This window comes from Anguilla rostrata, chromosome 2 (assembly GCF_018555375.3).
Source record: "Anguilla rostrata isolate EN2019 chromosome 2, ASM1855537v3, whole genome shotgun sequence".
Lineage (NCBI taxonomy): Eukaryota > Metazoa > Chordata > Actinopteri > Anguilliformes > Anguillidae > Anguilla > Anguilla rostrata.
The window spans coordinates 32,170,528-32,193,637 of NC_057934.1; the positions used below are offsets into that span (position 1 = coordinate 32,170,528).

Below are 23,110 nucleotides of genomic sequence, written 5' to 3' on the forward strand. Positions count from 1 at the left end.
AACAAAATAAGCCCATATGTGTTTGAAAGTGCAATTCCCCTTTAAATATCCACTGTTTTCCGTTGTCCTCAAATGGAAGTTACAGGCAACAGAAGCATCAGAAGTTTTGAGTGGAGACAGGCTGTTGCTGTTACATCATCATTACAGATCTGAGCACCACCTTTCAGCCTCACCATCAATCACTCCCCTTGCCTTCACCCTTTCAGCCTGCCCCCGCCCCCCCCAAGCTCTCTCTAGCACATCTTTCCTTTCACCTGTCTTTCTACTGAACTCCCTTTGCTCAGCCTCATTGATGTTCTAGGTCATAGACTCATTTTATTCTGACTGGACTTCAGATTCTAAAGTTCTTCTGAAGTTCACTTCAAATTCTCTTTCCGGTCATGAACACAGTGCCCTGGTCTGGAGAAAACAGGCCTGCCAAACTCTGCTCGTTTTCCAGTCATATGACAACGTCTTGGCCCTGGAGTTATTCACATGCCTGCTATGGCACTTACGTCACCATTTCCCCTCATAAAAGTCCTTGCATCCTACCGTTAGGCTTCAAATCTCCAAGCCTCTGCAAACTGCACATCTACCTTTAGAGTTTCAGAACAGCCTTTTGGCTGCTAGGGGAATGTGCAGCATTGTGCCAGTGCACCGGTCCACACGCAGTTGCTGGCTGCATCCTTAATGAACAGGCCCCCAAAAGTACAGCCCTATAAATGGCACTTCAGTGTGATTGCAGAGAGTTCCTGTAAAGAGCTTTCTAGAATGTCGCAGTTACACAGGCCTGAAGGATGACAAACGGTAGAGCAAGCACTCATTTTGCACCTCAGAAGGCAAACGTGTGAATAACCGCAGCTGAGCAGCTGCTTAATCATCCAATCTACCAAATCAGATTACAGGCGGCACTGAAAGTAAGAGAAGTAAAGAACTGCGTGTGAGAACAGGACCGGAGACAGACGCGGAGGGCGTGGCGATGGCAGAGAGAAACAGAGGGAGGCCTACCTTGTACTTCTGCCGCAGCTCCTCCGTGTCCTCCTTCTCAACCTCCAGCACTCTGCGCTTCTCAGTGGCATCCTCTGCATAGTCCAACTGCCAAGAGCATAACACACACCCAGCTGTCAGAGCTCTCCCCCTCCCACCCTCTCGCTCACACACACACCTGACATCATCTCACGCGCTTGCACAGATACACACAAAAATGTCAAAATGTTCCAACTTACTAAAGTGCAAACCTACTCCAGCACAAATCCAGACAAAATCAGGCTCACATCAGTGCACACAAACTCACAAAGACAAACAGGCTCACTTATATGCACAGATACTCACAAGGACAAAGACAAACAGGCTCACTTATATGCACATATACTCACAAGGACAAAGACAAACAGGCTCACATACATCCAGAAGTCCACAAGGACAAACACAAACAGGCTCACATACGTGCACAAGTCCTCACAAGGACAAACACAAACAGGCTCACATACGTGCACAAGTCCTCACAAGGACAAACACCAACAAGCTCATTCATGTGCACAAGTCCTCACAAGGACCAACACAAACAGGTTCACTTATGTGCACATATACACACAAGGACAAACACAAACACAAACAGGCTCACTTGTGTGCAGAAGTCCTCACAAGGACCAACACAAACAGGCTCACTTATGCGCACATATACTCACAAGGACAAACTCAAACAGGCTCACATACGTGCAGATGCCCTCACAAGGACAAACACAAACAGGCTCACTTATGTGCACACATACTCACAAGGACAAATACAGATGCTGTCCCAAAGAGGCAAATAGAGGCCAATATGCTGTAGAGTCCAATAAAGATGCACCGCCCCACCATTTCTACAAGCAATCTTCAACAAATGCATCTGCACATGACATTCTGGATCGCCCACGTAAAACGCCTCCTGCCATGCCCTGGTCTTTCACTCTGCCATGACACACAATCAGCCTTGTAGCCCCTCAGCTTAAACCACAGAATAAGAGGAATTGCACTTTACCTCCATCTCCATGCGTCCCATTCCCATGACATCATATTTGAGGATGATGGGCACAGGGTCTGTCCGGCCTGCGGGGAGAGAGAGAGGGACAAAGACGGAGGTGAGCACACGGGTGCCTGCTTTGGCCGAGTGAGTCGGGGTCAGAGATCCTGCCTTTAAGTGCAGAGACCAAACGGCCACAGTGAACCGAACACCGACCGTTGCTCACAGCTCACGGCCACTGGTCACCCACTCTAACTCAATGCTTTGCGCTGGGACTAGAGCTCATGCACACATCGTCATTGTGCCAGTTTCTATACATGAGGGGGGAGGGATTCAGGACGTTCATGGTCAAGCCAGATGGCTATGTAATCTCTGAGCAAATAAGACGACCTGCAGTAAGTATACAATAATAATAATAACAAAAACAACAACTCAAGTATTGTTATGAACTATGAGGCTCAATGTGCTGAACACCTGAACAATTTTAGCAATGACAGCAGAAATGCCATTATAGTATCTACCCCTGACATGAAATGAAATTAGTTTTTTTTTAATTATTTTTTTTATTAACTGAACAGATCAATACCGTGGGCTCGGTAAGTTAGCGTTCACTTTCGCGCGCCAGACGGCCGATGAGCCGGATGAATCTGCCGCAGTCTCTCGCTCGGCCACCGCCCGGCGGAGACGCTCCGCGCCGCGCGTCCCGGGGCCGTCCTCAACCTCGACCCTGTCCAGCGACTCCCCGCTGCAGTCTGCACTGCGCCGAATACCCATTATAAACCGGGCACCGAACTTCTGCAAGGGCAAAGGGGATTCAAAAACTGACTGCTGGCCCCCCAGGGGGGGCCGGTTGGACGTCTGCGCTGACGCAGTGACTGCAGAGCGTCCAGAAAAAGCGGGCCGTGCTGAAATGCGATGCCGGTGTGGGGAGGAGGACGTGGTGCAGAGACGCAGCTCCCGCTCAGCGGGTACCGTCGTGGCGGCGCTGCCGCGCGGCTGGTCTGCCATGCATTATTAATGACTCGACCGCGGAGCATCCGAGGGCTCTCGCTGCGCTCCGCCTTTATTTATCGCCTGCATTAGCGAGGCTACACCTGTCATCTGCTCCAGGGCTCCCCGAGCTTCACTCTGACAAACTTAATGAAGGTCGCAGGAAAAAGCACCCACTCCAGTGCTTCCGCCATTTTGTACATGAACCTGCCTCACTGAACGCAGAGTCGCGTGAGGTCAGCACTGATGACACGGGCACTTGAGTAGTCATCAATTTAAAGCTCGAGGCGCACTGTATAGGGATCTATACTCAGTGCACCTGAGAATGATCCTCCCCCCCCTATTTAAATCCCCCTGCTACACTATGAGAGGATGTTCTTTTTGCATTGTGACACAAGCTGTGAAAAGAGCTAGGTGAGGAGATAATCACTTCCAAGGGAAACAAAAAAAATGATACAAAAGAGAAGAAAAAATAAAACTGTATGGTTCAAACCACTCAACCGGCAAAACAAAGCAAGGAGGAAGTAGACAAGCACTTAGCTACAGCGGCAATTTTGATGTCACGGGGCTAACGATTGCCATGGTGACAGTGGAAGAAAAGGTTGGGGGAGGCCCTTACCTGAGAGTTTGGGGAAAGTAAGTAGACAGACAGAGGAGCCTTGAACAAATGGCATGTAGCAAATGATCTGAACAATGCCGGTGCTGTTGCCGCCAACTGACACACAATCAGAAGAGCCCGGTCGTTTGGTTTGATTCACTTTTAAAAATATATATATATATTTAAGTATATAAAAAATATTAAATTACCAGGTTATACCCTTGAGCAGTAAGTAGTTGAGAAAGCAGGAATTACTACCAAGAGACAGAAATGAACAGAGACAATAAATTGACATTATGTAGGGGCAGGGTGAGGATTCGGCCACTTCACAGATAGGGGCCTACTTAAAGAGGCCTCTGTAAACAGGGTACTACAAATGAGCCTACACTCAATAATACAGAAGGTGGGAAGACATCCTCAGGTCCCACAGTGCACATTTTAAAAGTTTAAAAAGAAGGCAAATGTCAAATCAATGGCAGTCAGATTGGATATTTTCCCTCCCATCTCTCCACTTTGATATTCTGCTACTCTGTGTGTCCGTTTAAATGCATAGAGTATTTGGAGCCCAGTGGTATAACAGCTGCTTGTTTTGTAGAAGGGACCGGGAGAACTTTGACCCCTGCAGCGCTGTCTGCAAGCCAGGTGTCCCTATAGGGGGTAAGGCACACAAATGTACTCATCCATACCTACTTAATGGAATAGTCCACATTGTTTGCTAAATTCACTTTTTGGCCATCTTACCCATAGTTTGACATTAAGATTGATACCATGTCCACCCGTTCATCCTGTATAAAAAACACGAGACGACATCCAAGTGCTGCATGCTAACTATGCTACCTCTGTGAATGGCTGCAGGCAGAAGCAACGGTCGGTCTGCTAAATGACGTGGTGGAAATAAAAGCGTTCAGGGTTGGCAGGTATGCGCGTCACTGACTGTAAACTTGCACTACAGGTATGCGTTGCAGCCAACAGTACTGCATACCTGGCAAGCCCAAAGTCACGCTTCAAGTGGCGCTGCACAGCTATTAAATACTGAACGCAGTGGTTGGATAAATACTTATTTGTCATTTTTAGTTCTAAATTTATCTGCCTCTTAAACAACCAAGTTCTAATTTTCCGTTGTTATTTTTACTTGATATAAATGCACAAGATACAAATGTAAATAACTGAGCTTTAGGAAATGCTGGAAGGTCTATTTCCACTTAGCATTTCCACCACTTAGCAAAGCTGCAGCCATTCATTAGGGTAGCACAGTTGCACCATGCAGCCCGTAGATGTTGTTTAATATTTTTGTACTGGATACACAGGGATGAAAATTGATATCAGTATTACAGTCTAACTATGGCAAAGATAGTTTTTTCCAAAAAGTTGGACTATACCATCAGAAGGTAGATGCCTTCAGATTTCTGGCCAGCTTAAACTAAAATCAACATTAAACGATTTATTTTAAAAGGAACGGGCAATTAAAAGCCTAATCCTGTTTTGGATATTTCAACTCATGCATAACACTGGACTCAACAAATGGCAGCTTTAATTGAACTAAAGCACCTCCACCCTTCCGGTTGTTTCCAGAGATATGCCAGTAATAACTGTATAATCAGGGATAAGAGTTTGTCTGACTGAAGATGAGCAGACTGACCTCCGAGTGACCTGTTTATGCCACACTACTTCAGTCGAGGCTATTGGGCACGAGGCGAGAAAGAGGGGTCACAGTCAAAAGCCGAACTTCTGACCTCTAATCCTCCTCGGCCGGTGTGCAGTATTGTCTTCGAGCGATGTTTTGTTATCCCTTGGACCGGTTTTTATTTATTGTAGCTATACAGCACTTTGGTCAACGTCAGTTGTTTTTAAACGTGCTTTATAAATAAAGTTGACTCGACTCTCAGTCTTCTGGCTGACTGTTTGTTGTGGGGGTCAGAGGTCACGGTCAGGTGAAGCCCTCTGTGCAGTTCTCTGGGTACCCGTACATATTCACACCGTATGTGCACTACCGCCTGCCACAGCTCCCTCCCTCAACGTGGCCGAAAGCGCCACAGAGCAGACCCGGCACGACACAATATGTCCCAATGATTTCTACGGTTTGAAAGCCACACACAGCGACAACCCTTCTCACATTATCCATTCCAATGAAAGGCTCAGACAAAACATCCACCGAAATAAAATAAAAGCTAGACTAAAAATAAATAAATAAATACGTAAATAAAAAAGTGACTAAAGGATATAATCAAGGTCAAGCAGCAGAATGAGGGCTACAACAGAGAGAATTAAAGCCTGCTGTACTAGAGCACTGATGACAGAAGAACAATAACGAGAAAACAATGAAATCAGGGAGAAATAAAAATTACCACTAAGTTTACCATCAGCACAACATGGGCAGGATCATACCACTGACAAACAGACACACCAATTGGTTAAAAATGAACAAAAAGGTACACAGAGAAGGTGGGGAGAGCAGGAGCCCGCCCCCCCATACTAATCTGGGCCGGGATATGGCTGCCCCTCGCGCCCCTCCTGCCCGAACTCCACTGGAAGCCGGTGGGGTCAGGCAGCCTTCGCACTTCCCCAGTGGTGGGTTTTCAATCCCACCATCACACCACCATCACTGACCCCCGCCCACCCACGCTAAAGTAAATGAGGCAATAGAGCAGAGTTCATACTTCAGCTTATTTCCATTTCCACATTCAATCAGACAACTGGTCACATGGGACACGGAGGGAAAAACGCACTACAACCCCACTGTTAAGAGGGCTACTGTTTGGGCACACCCAATCGAAAGGAAAAGCATGGGTTTTACTGGTTTTAAGGGAGACTGACACATGCAGGCTAAAACGCAGCACACAGTCCCTGTGTAAAACAGTCCTCAATACAACCCTTCAGCATTACATCACACTCTCCCCCAACGGCCAGTAATGTTAAATAAAAAATGTAATTCTTTAATCTCCCTGTCTCAATGCCTCAATGCCTGTGAGCCATTAAAGTTGAGGTGCACGCATACAAAAATCCAATATCCAAACAGTGTTGACCTTAATGTGAACCAGAGACTTTAGCAGAGACTGGTCAGGAGCTAGCATTAGCTCTTGATGCTCATAGAAATTAATGGCAATAATAGTAAGCAAATCTTCCATTCATTGCGAAACACCGAGGTATGGATTGTGGGTAGTTTTACTACAAAGGAGTACTCAGCTTGTTACTGGCTGAAATAGTTTCAATTAGAAACTTCATTATGGGTGCTACTTAAAGCCTGAATACAATATTAGAAATCTTTCATTCCCATTCTTTCTTCTTTGTGCATGAAAAAACGTGAATCACGAGGCATGACAACCAACATTTATCCAGCTGAAAAAGCGATTTTGACATGATGTTCCTCAACATATGGTATCTGATTTTATCGAGTATCGCTGTGTTAGGCCGCAAAGTGCAACAGATGTTAAATACTAAGCCAGCACTACTGAACGCTATTGTGCCTGCTCCTGCTGACGCATCTCCTCATTGTATCAAAGTATCTCTGGTGGAACAAGTCCTGAACCAGTATTGTGATGAGCACGCAGTGGCATTCATGAAGAGCGCCAGCCTTTACAGATTTGAGTGCAGCTGCGTGCCAAGAGGTAAACTCTGCAAACGTTCTTCACTCTGAAAGTGATAATGAACACTCAGTAAACGAATGCTTCTCTTCTGGCCTGACCAGGCCGGACTGCGACGCATATGCTTTCCCTATGATAAAGGGTCCTCGTCGCTGCTTGTAATTAAATCAGGCCATTCCAGAAGCATCGAAATGCTGGGCGTATGACCCTACAGCACAGGCCAGAATGCAGAGCAGGCGTCAGGGATGAAAGGTGTGGGGTTTGTGGGAATGTAAGGGGGGCAGGAAGGTGTTACGAAGGCGTAGTTCTGGAACCCTGTACCAATCCACATGCTACCCTGTTCCATTCCATTGGACAGTTCTACGCACATTCACTGGTACTACACACATAGCGGACAATGCATCAAACCAGATTTAAACTAAAGGGCTGAGAACAGTCATGAAGTGAAATAGGACTTCAGAGACGACAAGCAGAAGCAATTACTGCAAACAAAAGGGATACAGTTCAGGGCTCAGCGGTTGAGAAAGGAACACTAAGCAACATGGTTCCTCTTTTCCAACTCTGAAGAACTACATTTGAATAGGAGAACCAAGCTGAAGCAGAGAACATGTAACAGTATCGCAGTCCCGCTTAATGACTAACATCCACTAGAAGAAATGAACTGACTTTGAGCACTGTTGGACATCATACTAAATCAAATCACTAAAACAGGATAAAATCCCACATAGACATTTCCTTTGGCCACGTCGGCAGCCAGTAATTACTTATCCAGAGTAATACTCCTGCCGAAAGATACCAATACAGAAACAGTAATGCAGACAGGAAGTAAAATGAGATCACCCAGCTTAATTACACATCAGCAAGTTGCATAAGGATCTGAACTGTTGCATAATTGCCTCCTGTAAGAACAAGTTTGACCTTTATATGCACAGAAAAACTAATGCTGAATTTAGTGCATATAACAATTCGCAGATGCTATTTACAATGCTATTAACAATGCAGTACTAACAAAATACAAATAAAGATATGACTTAGAATCTCATATGACTGAGTTGGCTAAATATTAGTGAGTGACTACAGGGTTTTCTTGCCATTGCTGCATTTCCTGCTCCAGGCTGTGGGTGGCACTGCAAAGCCATGTCTCTGAGGTATGAGGAACACAAGACCATTAATGTCCCTCCACAGAAGAGCAAACTTTTTCCCTCCCGAGGTCTCACAACTTCAACATGAACTCTCTCTGCCCTTGCATGCATGATGGCCTCCATTAAGAAATATCCGGCATTTTCTGCCTTTTCTAGCTGTGGGAAAAATGACCCCAATTATGAATCTGCGCATGAGGGACACTGTGCAAGCAGGTGGCAAGACCAGTTTTTCCGCCGTGTCTGAAGGAAAAAAAAAGCTTTGCATTCTATTATTATACCGGTCTGACCTGCTTCTTGGGGTGTGTTATATGGCGCATAGACTGTAGAAAAATATGGACAAAGTCACTGTGATGTCACCCATTGACATTCCATGGGCTTGTAGAAAAGGGTTTTGAAGTCCAGGAAGTGTAGTTCGCGGGCACCGCCATGTTGTACAAATTGGAGCCAGAGACTGAGCAGTAGGGACTTGAAGTCCAGTTGTCCACTAAGTGCGTGAGATACAGTGACTCTGTTTGTCCTAATCGCAGGATAACTTAACAAATTGGCAAATGGGGAGACATTAGACAAAGAAAAAACACCAATTGTGACTACTTTTTCTTGTGGGAAAAAAATGATTGACTTATTTTGACCGTATTGTTGCCATTTACTTACATTGAAACGGGAGGCTGAATTACCTATAATGGAGCCAACTGCAGTGACGCTAGTGAGCAACATCTGTCAACAAGACAACTTCAGAAACGTAGCCCGGTTTTGGCCGCTTGTTATGTCGTCAGTGTAGCAAAGTGCTTAGGGAACCGGGCTGGTAACCTAAAGACTACAGGATGACTTAGGTGGCACTGCAGTCCTGCAAGGTACTCAGTAAGTCCTTCAGGTATGCCTATAAATGGATACTATGTAAAAACAAATTTGGTCTGGATAACAGTGTCTGCTAAGACCCTGTGATTTTATGTGTGTGGGTGATAGATGGCATTAATGAGGAAAAAACATGGCAGTGAAACCTCAGCTTGGATATACAATGGCCATGCGATCAAGACCCCTCTACTGGCCTTTGAATGGCAGCACACACTGGAGGGAGGGGCTGTAGTGGAAGTGACCAGTGAAGACAGGGGAGGGGCTATACTGGGAGTAGCCAGTGAAGACAGGGGAGGGGCTGTAGTGGGAGTAGCCAGTGAAGACAGGGGAGGGGCTGTAGTCGGAGTGGCCAGTGAAGACAGGGGAGGGGCTATACTGGGAGTAGCCAGTGAAGACAGGGGAGGGGCTGTAGTGGGAGTGGCCAGTGAAGACGCGCGCACACACACACACACACACACACACAGTCGGTGTAGTGATGGTAGTGCTCTGACACTATAAAGAAGAAGCACTGTGGGCACTAGGTTTACTATGAGCCCTGTGCAATGGGGGGTGGATGATTGATTACTTGTTTACTCTGCTGTGTGAGAAGAGGATCAGGGGAGGATTCAGGAAAGCAGAAAGATGCCCAGGGAAACAAGGCATGTATAATTGAGGCAATTTGATTTTCATAAAGGTGAATGGAGAAGGTGGGGTTCGCATCAGGAATTTAAACAGGAAAAATGAGCTGAGGGCGTAAATGACTCTCTTGCCCTTGCTCTGAGACACGAATATAAATTACGTGCAGCTTGTCCTGTCCCTTGCTATCAAACTGCAATCTCTCTGCGGGGGGGGGGGGGTCTGGTCCACCAATTGCACAGATTTAATGATAAACAATTACTTGCAGTCTCCATAAGTGAGCTTTAATATTTCAATCACCTAAAGATCTAAAAAAAAGTTTTTTCAGAAGGACACAAAATCTCATTTCAGTGTGTAAATTCCATAACCAAAGGCTGACGGGGAACATGAAAAAGCCTGTTTCTGTCAGGGGGAACTGCCAACTGAAAATAAAATGTGCTCCCAGTTGACCTGCAGATGACTACAATCCAACTTGATTTAGCCTTGTAGGGGAAATGGGTTTAAGAGAAGATAAGGAGGAGGGGACAGTCTTTTAACTGAAAACAAACCTATTTGTTTCCATGCAAATTCTTAGTGCATGGTGGTCTCTTCTTGGAATTTGCCTGGCGTAAAAATGGGGTCCATGGAGTGGTCAGCAGCACTGGCAAAGCTACAGCCCCAGAACTACATGTAAAGGTGCAGCCTCACATGACCACAGCTAACTATTCCCCACACACTAGTACAGGACAGCTAACTATTCCCCACACACTAGTACAGGACAGCTAACTATTCCCCACACACTAGTACAGGACAGCTAACTATTCCCCACACACTAGTACAGCACAGCTAACTATTCCCCACACACTAGTACAGCACAGCTAACCATTCCCCACACACTAGTACAGCATAGCTAACTATTCCCCACACACTAGTACACTAGAGCTAACTATTCCCCACACACTAGTACACTAGAGCTAATTATTCCCCACACACTAGTACACTAGAGCCAACTATTCCCCACACACTAGTGCACCAGAGCGAACTATAATCTATTTTGCCCCAGAAAGCACAAGGGCAGAGGCAAAGATTGCCCCCAAAGTCTTTTCAGAGACATTCAAATATATATGAATTCCTGTTACTATCTCACCATGAAAACTGCTAAAATACTTAGTAAATTCTGTAGCAATGAGAACCAGTTCAATATAACTGACGTATACCTGCTCCTATGTTAAATGATGGTCATTGCTTTTCTGTGCTTTTCTCTTGCCTTGACCTGACTGACTGGGTGAACGCCTGCATTCACAACGGACCGCTTCGTGATACGACCTAATAAATCTGCAGGTAGTGCTCCGCCTCCAATTCTGAATGAGAATGAGAAAAAAGCCACACAACTCCACCACCAAAAATAACTAGCCTGTCAACAATAGACAAAAGGAATTTGGATTGGACTGGAATCGTGAATAAAGACAAACATCCCCCAAATCTTCTGCAAAGCTGTCACCACCACCGGTGATTTTGAGAAGGGTAGGGAGAACCTGAAGTAGTACATGGGTTTTCAGAACTAGGACACTATGCAGCAAATATCCCCCTACGGTGAGTTAAGATTTAGAAATGATTAGACCAATAGGCTAGTTTAGCTAGCTGCCTTGCTAGCTAGCGAACTTGTTAAGGGAGTGTAGCAGCACGCTAACGTCAGCAAAAATGGCTGGATGCAGTCAGTGACATTTTTTTTTTTTTACATCCTCTCTTGTGGTGCATTTTAACAACAGCTAATACTCCTCATAGAGCTTAATGCTATTTAATGTTGAAATTGTCATGAATTTTTTATTTTTTATTTACAATAAAATACTTTGCACAAATCTATGCACCACTTGTAGTTTTTGGTGATATTGATGCCAATTGCCCATATATGACTAGTAGGTCAATACTACTGTTTTTGACAAATCTGAAATGTAATTTTGTTATATTCCTACACTGACCTGAGTACACTATGGCCAGCTATTCTCCACACCTGAATACATCACAGGCAATCATTTCCAATACCAGGATAGGGAAAAGTTGACTATTCATCAAGCTGCATCTACCCTCCCCAGACTGGCATCCTGTCCTCTGTACATCTAAGGAGATGTAAATAAATTAGGGCCTTTTAAATAATTCCTGTCGGCTCACTGGGGACACAAAGCAGTGGCCGTTCTGAGACTGCTGTACAAGCAGCCCCCCCCAAAACAAACACAAGAGTGCTGCTTCTCACTGCTGAGGCCACAGGAAGCTACTGCTGGCCACTCACTGCAGCAAACTTTTGGCCGTCTACAGGAACAACCAAACTGGGTCAAAGACACAGCATCACCAAGCAGGCAGCGCGTCCCAGGACCCCCTGCTGGTGTGGAGTGGCGTCACAGCCATAGCTAACCTAGCCGCCCCAAGCCATTGAAACGGGTACATGGCAGTGGCACACTTGGCACACTTGTGTGAAAGGCAAGGCCGTTAAGCAAGCGAAGGGATGTACACGTTCGCAAATTTCAAAGTCACCTTGCGGCGTTCCCTTTTCAAATTCATTCCATAAGCAGTAACTACAAACAAGCACTACTATATCTGTAGCAATAACAAATGGGAGCGATAAGCCGGACAGAAACCCAAATGAGTTCATACAGCATTGTTCCGGATTTTACAGGCTTAATATACCTTTCATCGTGCCATAAACAATGCTGATCTGAGGGTTAGCGCTGGGGGGGGAGGGGATGGCCAGCCAGCACTCTTCATGCAAAGTGTTCTGTTGGGAACTCTGCTCGGCAGCAGCCAAACACAGCCCTGAGGGGATTGGCTCAGTTATTCCCAAAGCAGGAAGTGCAGGAGGGCAGCTGGCCAGTCAGAGAGAAGAGGGCGAATCCGGCCCCCATCGTGAAATATCAGCCTGCCGCGTTATGCTGTAGGACCTTCACGCTCACAAAGGGAATGTTGATAAGGTCAGGAGCGTTGTGGAAAAAACTCTGCTCTGCAAGGCCTCTTGGAACCTCAGCATCTGTGCGATCCACAAGCTCTGCACACTAATGCTCAGATGCGATATGAAAGAAAAAGAGGAATTTCTTTAGATAACAGCCAATTAAATTGAGGATTAGCCCCTAACTCCTAGTATTTTGAGGGGGAAACGTCTGCAACATCAGTATTAGACCTCGGCATAATCCAGAAAAACACTCGTGCCACATTCATGCTCTTCAGGGCAACACTTGCACGCGGGCACACTATGGATGATTTCAGATATAGTTTTAATCTGATGTTTACTTTTCTGTGAAAAGGGACAGATGCATAGGGAGCATTTAACTTGCAATCCTCTCCTTGCATAAAACAAGCCACTATCTCGAAGACAACGCATCGATCGTCCGTTAGAGCGAGCGAGGCGGACTGTTTTAAAATGACAGAGCCTGTGTGTGAGCACCTACGGCCGGTTTTACTCTCAATCAGGCCTTCATTTCAAAACGGACAGGGAAAATACACTCACCGAAACGCAAGCTAGGGCGGCGCTATGGAAAAATAATGACCATGAAAAGCCGGGTTGCAGGCATTTGTGTTCGACATGACAGGGTGTGTTGTAAACCCAACACATTATCATCGGTTTGGTTTCAGGAAGACCTATTCTTCAGCAATGAGCTCCAGTTTCAACTAGACCCAAGTTTCGAATTAGACTGGTAAGGCAACACTGACATTTCGCAGTATCAAAACAACTTCAGAGACTTTTTTCATTCAGAATGCAAACTGCAAGCAAAACACACACACGCCTCAATGCCCTGCTCATTAGTGACTCATTAATGAAGGAGAAGAAGAAAAAAATACGTTTAGAATCACAAACCAGATAACACAATGAGTCTGCAGCTGGTTATAGCCCCAAGGGAACCAATGTAAGAATAACATGACAAACACAGCAGCATCCATTACTGACAGCAAAATATTGACCATGCCAAATTATAGCACAATTAGCCGCTGCGCGTTTACTCTACAGTGCAGAGTGTGAATCCTTCTGGTCACAATTATAGCATACATGTAGCAAGGTTCCCATCAAAACAGGAGAGTTCTTTCAAAATGACTGTGATGCTGAATAAGCCAAAGGGCTTTGTTTCCCATTATAATGACAACAGAATTAATAGGGGATTCAATTTTCTTTGGTAAAACATTCTCGCATGCCCAAAACCTCAACCACAACCACAACCCCACAGAATGAAGATCCCAACCCCAAAACCATGAAGCATTTTGCTGAGTGAACTTTTGTGTTTTCTGCAGCCAGGGTGAGGCCCAGAGTCTTCCATCAGCACTGTGACTTGCGCTCAGAAGTTGGTGTCATTGCTGGTGGAAGTGGAAAACGGCTCATGTCCACCTCACGTGTTGCCTGGCTACCCTTACATATCAAGATCGAAAAAGAGGAAGACAGAAAGGATGACACAGCAGGGAAGACAGACAGGGCCGTGGGTCAGTGTTGGTTCTCCCCCCCCTCCCTGACCAGCCACTCGGTCCCAGCCTCCTTTCCGCCTGCTCAAGATTCATCCGCCAACAGCCATCTTTACAGTATCTTTAAAGTTTGCGCAAAGACTCCGCTTGTGTTCTCAAACTCAAGCAGGGCTATGATATCAGAAAGCCCAGGTGCAAAAGACGACGGTGGTACCAGATGAGGGCAGACTCGTGTGGAGAGCTCTGGAGAGCCATGGTTTTTCTTGCATAATGGCGTCATGAAGCGTAGGTTTTTGGGGCAACGGGGGTGGGGGCTGCCAGGGGGGTGGAAGGATCCTGTCGGCACACGTCAGCATCACGCAGAGAGGGACTTAGCGTTGGTTCTGACCGCTGGCTCCACGTCTTTCCGGGCCCTTCTTCTGCCTGCAGTCAGGCTGAGGCGTCCGCCGTGTCCTCCAGCAAAATCATAACAAATACTGTGCGCTGAACAAGCGCGAGTGGGCCGGAGCCGCAAGCCTATTAATAATGCAAGAGCTCCTCTCTGCAGAAACGGGGCTGCGCTCTCTCCTGCGCAGGGGGGGGAGCGGTGGGACAGGGGCAGACGGTAACCGCCCGCCTCCGCTGGCCGGGCGGCTATTGAGAAGTCCCTCCCGCCGCTCGCCGGGCGGCGTACACAAATTGGCCGAAGAGGTGAAGAAGGGCCGGAATAATAAAAGTCCGGGATATTCATCGCCAGGGATCAATCAGGGTCACGACTCCGGGGTTTAACTGTGCTGATTTAGCACTTCCATCTCCAGCACCACTGCTGAGATCTGCTCCAATTAAAAAACCAGCATGGACACCGGGTCAAGCCTCACCTGCCCCATCCCCGCCTCCCTCCCCCCCGCCCACACAAAGACACACACGGGTGCTGAGTACAGAGTACTTATGTCATTAAATGTGATGACATTTTCAAATTACACTGACTGAATAGATTCTGCTTCAACCGTTATTCTGAAGCAAAGCCATTTCCCCACTTTATAGCCATGTTATTTACAACCTGCATCCAATGGACGTCTCAGGGTATAAACAGATTCATCTCCACAAAGGTAGGTTATAAAAACCAATGATAATACATGGAAGATATTATAATACAATGATTATTGAATACTTCATCTATGAAGGATAACCAGTAAAATACACACTTAAAATTGGACTTACTCTTCAGTTTTGTGTTAAAGATATGCTCAGGACAAGTTTGCCCAGGGAATTCACACACAAGAAGTGAATGCGAGGCTTTGAATGAAACTGATTTTTAAAAAAAGTCTTATTCCATCTTGATAGGTTTGATGAACCAAGCAAACAAACTGTCTGTGCAGTCGCAGACATGCCAGTTGGCATAACCACCACGGATGTTTCCATGGTCACAAATCTGGCCGATCTGTCAAATAATGTGACAAGTCAACAACATAATCCCACAGAAAAAGGCTACGACGGGAATAAAGGGATCAGTGAGTATTTTTCATGAGAGAAATTAAATAATCACCTTAATACGATGAATTAAATCTGAGATTTAGAGTGAGAAATTAAATTAATTATTAATGACAGACCGAATTAAACTCCTGAGATTCAAAATAGAGATAGGAAATTCAAACTTTTATAAGACAGACCGATCTACGCTGAGTGAAAAGATCGGCAGCGTTAAAAAGGAAGCTGACGCGGGGAGAAAGACGGCGGGCGGACGCTGAATTGATGTGCTGGGGAGTCGGAGCAGGGAAGACCGGGCTCCTTTTTCCTCACGGCACCGCTGCGGTGTGAGGCGGGGCGAGGGAACGGCTCCACAGAGACGGCCTGTTCAGCCAGCAGTGGGCAGAACAGGAGGGAGAACGCAATGTCCTTGACGGAGAGACGACAGAGGGCACTTAGAGAAGGCTCTCCCCCCGTGGTCCCCGTCTGCCTGGGCAGTGCTGCCGCCATTGGCTCCTCCCATCCCGCTGCACGAGGGCGCGAGCTCGCCTGCCTGCCCGCCTGCCCCGCCCTCCTTCCATTGTGACTGGGGATTTGATGCTGGAATGCCAGCAAAACACATCAGCAGTGATACGGACTGAAAGCAAGGCAGCTAGATTGATTGCTAGCAATCTTCTGATGCTAAAAATAACTGTAGATAAGATCTTTAGATGAACTTTTAGGGTTTACATCCTCTCCGTTGAAAATCTTATACCATGGTATATTGTGAAACCAGTATACCACTGTATCTATTATACTGACTGCAGCCTTCTCAAGCATTCAGAAAAAATCTCACCTCAGCAAAATATTATCAAACGTTACACAACTTCCAGTGCGGCAGGGCAGCCATATATTGATCTTTTTTTCTTTTTTTGACTTTGTGAAGGAGAGTTATTAATGCGTGCGTGGGCACAGAGCGGGTTTATTTTCGTTCTTTTAAAAGTGGAAGTGCAGCAGGCTCGAGAGCGGGACACTTGGAACACCGGGGCGTTTCATTGCAGTGGAGGGGAGCGTGCTGACGGAATACCGATAGCCGCCGTCTCCGATCATGCGGAGAAATGCCGACGGCTCATCGCCGCTGCCTCTGGGTAGAAAAGCTGCAGCGGCCTCAGCCTCCCAGGGCCCGGCAAACAGACGAGGGGTCAGCGAAGCACAGGGAGGAAACTCAAATCAACTTTCAATGGTGCAAGTGGCACTGATAACCACAGCCTGGGAGCCCTTTCACACATCCCCTGTATCTTGCTAGTATCACTGCAACAAATGCATGTCTTTATTTTTGAAGCGCAAGAAACACTTCGACACCTGATTCTACTAATCAAGGTGTTGAATGAAGACTCTGATTGGTTAATTGGTTGAATCAGGTGTCTTAGAGCTGGACAAAAAACAGAAACCTGCACCTACACCGGCCTTATGTGGATATGCCTGGACACCCCTGCAATTCCCCGCAACCCTCCTCAGAATACTTCCTGCTATCTGGTGACCACTTGAATCTTTTTGGCAGCTAGCAGGAATCTCTGCAGCGGCCACTGTTCCCTACATGGGTATAACCCTGCACAGCAAATACAAGATGACAGCTTAACTATCCAATTCCTGCAAGCTAATTAGAACCATAAAGACCCCAACAGAAAAACTAATTATCTGCATGATATTTATATCCTGAAACCTGCTTGCAATGTTTCCCCCTGGGGCATTCACTTTCCACTCATCAATGTCATTTTCATTCGATGTACCGATAGTGCGATTCGCTGGTCGAAGCCATAACAGTCCGGTTCTTCAAAGCAATCTCCGAAGAAATCTTTAAAGCAAACGAACAGACTTTCCTCTCCGCCACATGAATCTGAGCTCGGAGCCGAAGACACGGTTCGGCCCATCAGACCCAACGCCGCTGACCACACACAGGCACACCGTGGGAGCGCCAACGGTTTTTTCCCTGGCCTTTCTGGGCTGCGATTGGCTCTTCTGCTGCGTCTGCGGTCGCCTCCCCGCAAGCCCAGCCAGCACACTGGAGATGTCCCCCATTCGCCTCCTCGACCTCCCCCCTCCCCCAGGTTCCCCTCGGTCCCCCAGCGCTGGAGGAGGGGGCTGTGGGAGGGCACGCAGCCCTGAGCCCTCCGGCTATCTGTCCCCTGGGTCGCCCCGTTTCGAAATTTAACTCCCTTCACATTAACCGCCAAGCAAAGCACTGGGAGGGCGTCAACGGGTCTCAGCCAGACTAGAAAATATTATTCTCAGTCCCGCGGAAACAAGCGCGAGAACGTTCAACAACCGCGAGCGGTTTCAAAGGCTACGTGCGGCAGACTCCCCCCGTTCGTCTGCTTACTCCCCGTGCAGAGTTGTCGCAGTTGTGTAAATGTTTCACAAACAGAGCAACGCCACAGGAGTATCCCCCCCGACCGCCAATAACACCAGGGCGAGGCGGTGACGGCAACGAGAGGGGGCGGCTTGCAAAAAGAGGGGGCAGCCGGGTGGTACTACATTGCACCACGGGGGCGCGACCGGCCATTTTGAAACCGCAGCTGAAGCGAATTAATCGGGCCGAAGTGACGCAAGGTGTTTCTCTGAATCGTAAATGGCGCTCTGTTTCTCCAACCCAAACAATGAGCTGCATTTTGGACCGTGGCATGAATGGGAGACGCTGTGACCTCCCTCCCTCCCCGGGCCGCCTCCCCCTCCGGACCCCCACGTTCGGCCACGGCTTTGCACGTGTCCCTGTCAATGGACACGATTGTCTCCGGACGAGGAGGAGGAGGAGTGTCCGCGGGCGAGTCCCCGCGCCTGCCTCCGCTGCGGTCGCTAAAACAGGGCCGAAAGACCAGAGAGGCTAACAAAATTCTGTAAACGGATTGTTTTCTGCGAGCGGTACATCTGAGCTCTTCCAGGAAGGTTGACGACATTGAAGCGTGGGTCCGCCTCCTGTGTCTCATGAGAAAACACTGCTTTGGTCATGCTACATTTAGAGCCCTTTAATACATTCCCATCATTTAACATGGTCTCCTGTGGGGCCCCTAGCTTTCCTTTGGTAATTACAGCATCCTAATACTTTCTCAGCGGCCAGCTGTTCTTCGCACATCTATTAGATTTTCCTACCTGCTTAATATTTTACCTGTGAAGAAGCCTGAAACAAAAGGGCAAGAAGCTGACTGCCGCAACCCCAGAGACTCTCTGATCCCCTGCTTCTCTTGTCCTCCCAATCAAACCACCTTGAGTCCATCCCAAAAAGACCCAACCAGGACACTGAGCATGAAAACAGGTCCTCCTCAGGAGCAGCAGGGGCTGAACGGAGAAGTAAAGTGAAGAGTCGGGGACCAGCGGCCCATAAACCCAAACAGGAAATGAAGTCGGAGGAGCAGAAAGAGACAGGAAGAGGGAGATAAGATAAGAGGTTCTTACCCTGCATGGTTTTCCCCAGGCCTTGGCCCAGCTTCCAGCCATGTTTCTGCAGAAGCCGGTGCCCGATATTATCCTGATGGACAGAACAGAGAAGAAAAAAACCAAAAATATTCCAATAATAAGAAGGGCTTTTCCCCACAGGCACATGTCAGGATGAGGAGCAGGGGGGAAGGAGGGCTACTGGATGGACAGTTAGATCACCTGCGATACCGTGGCATATCAGATCCCTTCAAGTGAATCAGCATGCTGAGAGAACACTGGCAGTACAGCTGGGAGGGATGGGGGGGGGTGAGGAAGGTTGAGTGTTTACAGTGAAAAAATAATATCCCTTCCCCTACAACCGGTAATCGTTTCTCCTACATCTGCTCTCATGTCTCCTAGCTTTCTGTTAAGGGACACAGTACCTGTTGACAGCAGTGGGTACTAAAACTGAGGACATAGCTACAGTCCTCTAGTACTGGGGTGTCTTTCTCAAGGTGATGGGCAGCTTCTGTGCACTGTGTTTGGACAGGGGGAATGTCACAGGCAAAACAGTGGAAAAACAAAACAAAAAAGTAATTCAAAATAAGAGGCAACCACTACAAAGAGCAATATGACTCAATATGTACAAAGAGGCATACATGTCCAAATATGTATACGGACCATATACATATTTAAACCTACAACGGACATAGTCATACACAACAAAGCGAGACCTTGCATCAACACAAAAAGAGATAGACAACTCAAGCTGGAGGTGAAACCATACCCATAACCCAAGGAGCACCACGTGTACTGCCACGAGAGAAAGGGCGTGGCTCACCAGTGCACAGCCCTGGGGTGCGTGCATGGGTGCGTGTGAGAGCGTGACACACTACCCTCAACGAAACACTCAATGAAAAAACCACAAGGCACAATTTCCCCATCACTAAACACCCATCACCAGACAGAATACAAAAAAAGAAAATCATCAAAACAGGGTGGGGTGGAGAGGGGGGGAATTCAAGACATTTTCTATCAGTGATAAGGTTTATTCAAAATTCAAAACTGAAAATTCAAACTGAAAAAGTAAAAACAGCATAGCATGCAAATTTTTGCTAGCAACTAACAAAGATGAGAACGGTGATGTTAGTAGCGCGCTGAATACGTTGAACATACAAGGGGAGCAAAATTAAAGAGAGCTACAGAAACGACCATGACAGATGAACGCAAGCACGGGGCGGTGATGTACTCCACACACAGTCGTCTAAATGCAGAAGCCTGAGGGGTTAGGACGGGGCAGGCAGAGCCGCGGGTAGCCAGAACCGTTAGAGCACACGAAGGGTCGCCTCGTCGCACGCGGCCGGTGCAGCGTCTCGCCGCGCCCATTCGCCTCCGCGTGTCGTTTGGGGGGGCGGTCTTTCCAATTCCATCTTCCCAGAACGGTGACCTGCTTTCACACACACGCAGTCGTGTGTACGGCGCCCCACCCGATGCTTCGCCTTCTTAGACATACTCTTCCCTTACTCCGTATTCTGCTTCACTCGGTTTACACCACAGCAAAACACCACATCCTCTGGATGCCCTCTTATGCTTCACCACAGTGGTGAGGTCAACCCTTTTACGGGTAAACTTTGGTTCTATAGGTATGGGATATGAACTATTGCAGTTCCAAAGCAATGTTTCCTTGCTTTGTGTGTGGGAAAGCCGCAACGTTCAGGACCAGTTCCACTGGACGACTGGTTATAAAGTCTCACGGCTTTCACAGGTATTCAAATCAAAGAAAACTCAGGGTTTTACTGATGCATTTTCCTGGTTGGTTTAACAGAATATAACAAGAGAAGGGCTGTCTAGAGGACATAGAGGTGGTGGTGAGTGGTATGGTTCCGGAAGAACGAGAAAACTTCTACAGCCTCTCGACTGGAGATCCAGTTTGGCAATGCTGCAGGCTCTTCAGAGCAGACAGCAAATAAAATTCAGTGGGCTTGGTCTTCCCATCACCCTATAATGTAAAACAGATCAGCATTCGGGAAAAAAAACACTTCAAAAAGCAGCTGTTCAAATTTGGATTGCCACGGCATTAGAAAGGCCCGGAATTGGAGTTCAAAAATATCACAGAATTACGAGATCTACACTAGCGGCTGACTTGACCAGGATGTTCGTTGAAGACAAAACATTCACCGCTGAAACATTTCTTATTTATGCCTGCAGTACACAAAAGATAAAAGTGGCTAATAAAACCTCCGGGCATCGCCATAAACATTGTGACAGCGGGGATGGACTCAAACCGCTTCTGGTGAAGACCAGAGACCAAACATTTAGCGTTGCCATTAGATACAGGTGCTTGAAACTTACAAGCCAACGGCCGATAGCTTCTCTGGAGGCTGAAAACATCCTGCTATGTGCGTTTTGAGCGATTGGTTCCAAGAATCAACAAGGCAACTTCCAAAAGAGGGTGAGGAACGCTACTTCTAGGCTGGGATTGAAATGCTCCAGTTTGACCTTGTTTCGACACAGAAGACGCCACACTATTCAAAGGCCACTATTAAATGGCTGGCTCTAGCAGGAGGGGGCTCTATGTAAGATGCACAATCCAAAATAAAAAAGCCCTAATTCACACTGATGTCAAATTAAGACCTCAGGAGTTCTAAACAATCTGTTGAAAGAACAGTCAGATTTGGTTCGTATAATATCTGACAAAGAAAAGACTTCAGTATTTGGATTTTCTTGCAGAAGCAAAAATGCAGTGTTGGGTTAGGAACACCACCTGCTGTCAGCCCGAGGCCTCTTTTGCACAGAATTCGCGTTACGTCTGAAACGTTAATCCTCTCTGAGCCGTCATGGGTCTGGCAGGGCATCACAGAAGGCATTCGTGAATCCTGGCCATTTTGTGCGGGGGAAACAACAGTCTGCTGGACATCACCTCACAAGCCCTCTAATCACACACACGTGCAAGTTCATTCCTTATTTACCCTGTAGTTTCTTCAATATAAGATCTAATAAATTATTTCGCTTAAAGTCATTCTCTAAATGGTCCAAAAACAACGGACACATTTTTTACATTGATCCGATTCCCTGCATTTCCAGGCCAGCTGTCATACCGGCAATGCTGCTGTTGGTTTCCGCTAGCCTGAACGAGACTGAGGGCTCACGGGTGAATTCGTGTCCCTGCTGTAACGGACTGTGCCACGCCTCTCCGCCCTTTACAATGGGGAGACGCACTCATTACAGTGCTCCTCTGAGGCCGGGGTAATACAAGCTGGCCGAGCATCTTCCCTCAGCATCGGTCGATTACCGCTTCGGCAGCGCGGCGAAGAAGAGCTGAGTACAGACACCCCGCTAATGGACACTCTCCCTGGCCTCCTGAAGAGATGGAGCACGGCGTTCTGACCCCGTTTGTTGCCATGGCAACACGGGGTTCAGCGGTTCTCTCGGCGGTAGGAGCCGTCCAACTAGCTCTGTGACTGGCTGTGACTAGCTACAACACGCTAGCTGCCAGACCGCCAAGGCGTGTTTCTAACGTGGATAGCCGTGGGCTGACGGGAGCCTTGACGCACACACACACACCCGGGGCAAACTGGTGTCCAATTACTGCGGCGTGTTGTGCAGCAGCGAGCATCCGTACCGCCCAGGAGAAACTCAGGCGCCGGTACACAACCGCGCGCGCTCACGGGTGAACGAGTTTGTTCGCAGGCGTGGCCAGGCGGCGCGGGCCTCGCCGTCTTTCACGACTCCCGCCTGACACGGGTCTGGCCGGACGGGGGAAGGAGGCCTTTTGTTCGCTCCCAAGGATGGTCACTGGATACTGACAGCATTTCAATCGCAGCGAAGTCACGTTTCCATTACGTCAGTTGGAGTGGAGGCAACTCCTGGTGCCTTTTTAGGACGGTGATCTCATTCTGGCCTTAATGAGCCGAAAAAAAAAAAAAAAAAAAAGGAAGGAAAAGAGTCACAAAAGCACCGCTGCTTCCAGCAAAGGAATAAAAATGAATCACTGGAGTTTAAAGAATAGGGGGGGAAAAAAAATCTGGGGTGGCATTCCTGAGATCTGATTGGACGGGAGGCGAGGCAGGAAGGCGAGACGCTGCACGGGCTGCGCGGA

The 23,110-nt window shown here is 47.4% G+C and overlaps 1 protein-coding gene across 5 annotated transcripts in view; it reads right to left on the minus strand.

Annotated features, from left to right (window-relative positions):
* Positions 1 to 23,110, minus strand: part of gpatch8 (G patch domain containing 8) — a 59,080-nt gene that overhangs the window by 12,482 nt on the left and 23,488 nt on the right. For 4 of the 5 annotated variants that reach the window (XM_064321614.1, XM_064321617.1, XM_064321616.1 and 1 more), the window contains 3 exons: positions 19,051 to 19,123; positions 2,000 to 2,067; positions 988 to 1,074 (listed from right to left, as the gene is read on the minus strand). In XM_064321614.1, the coding sequence (XP_064177684.1) occupies positions 988 to 1,074; positions 2,000 to 2,067; positions 19,051 to 19,123 (228 nt within the window). Of the gene's footprint in view, positions 1 to 987; positions 1,075 to 1,999; positions 2,068 to 19,050; positions 19,124 to 23,110 lie in introns of those variants that run through there. The other variant, XM_064321618.1, reaches the window with a different exon arrangement.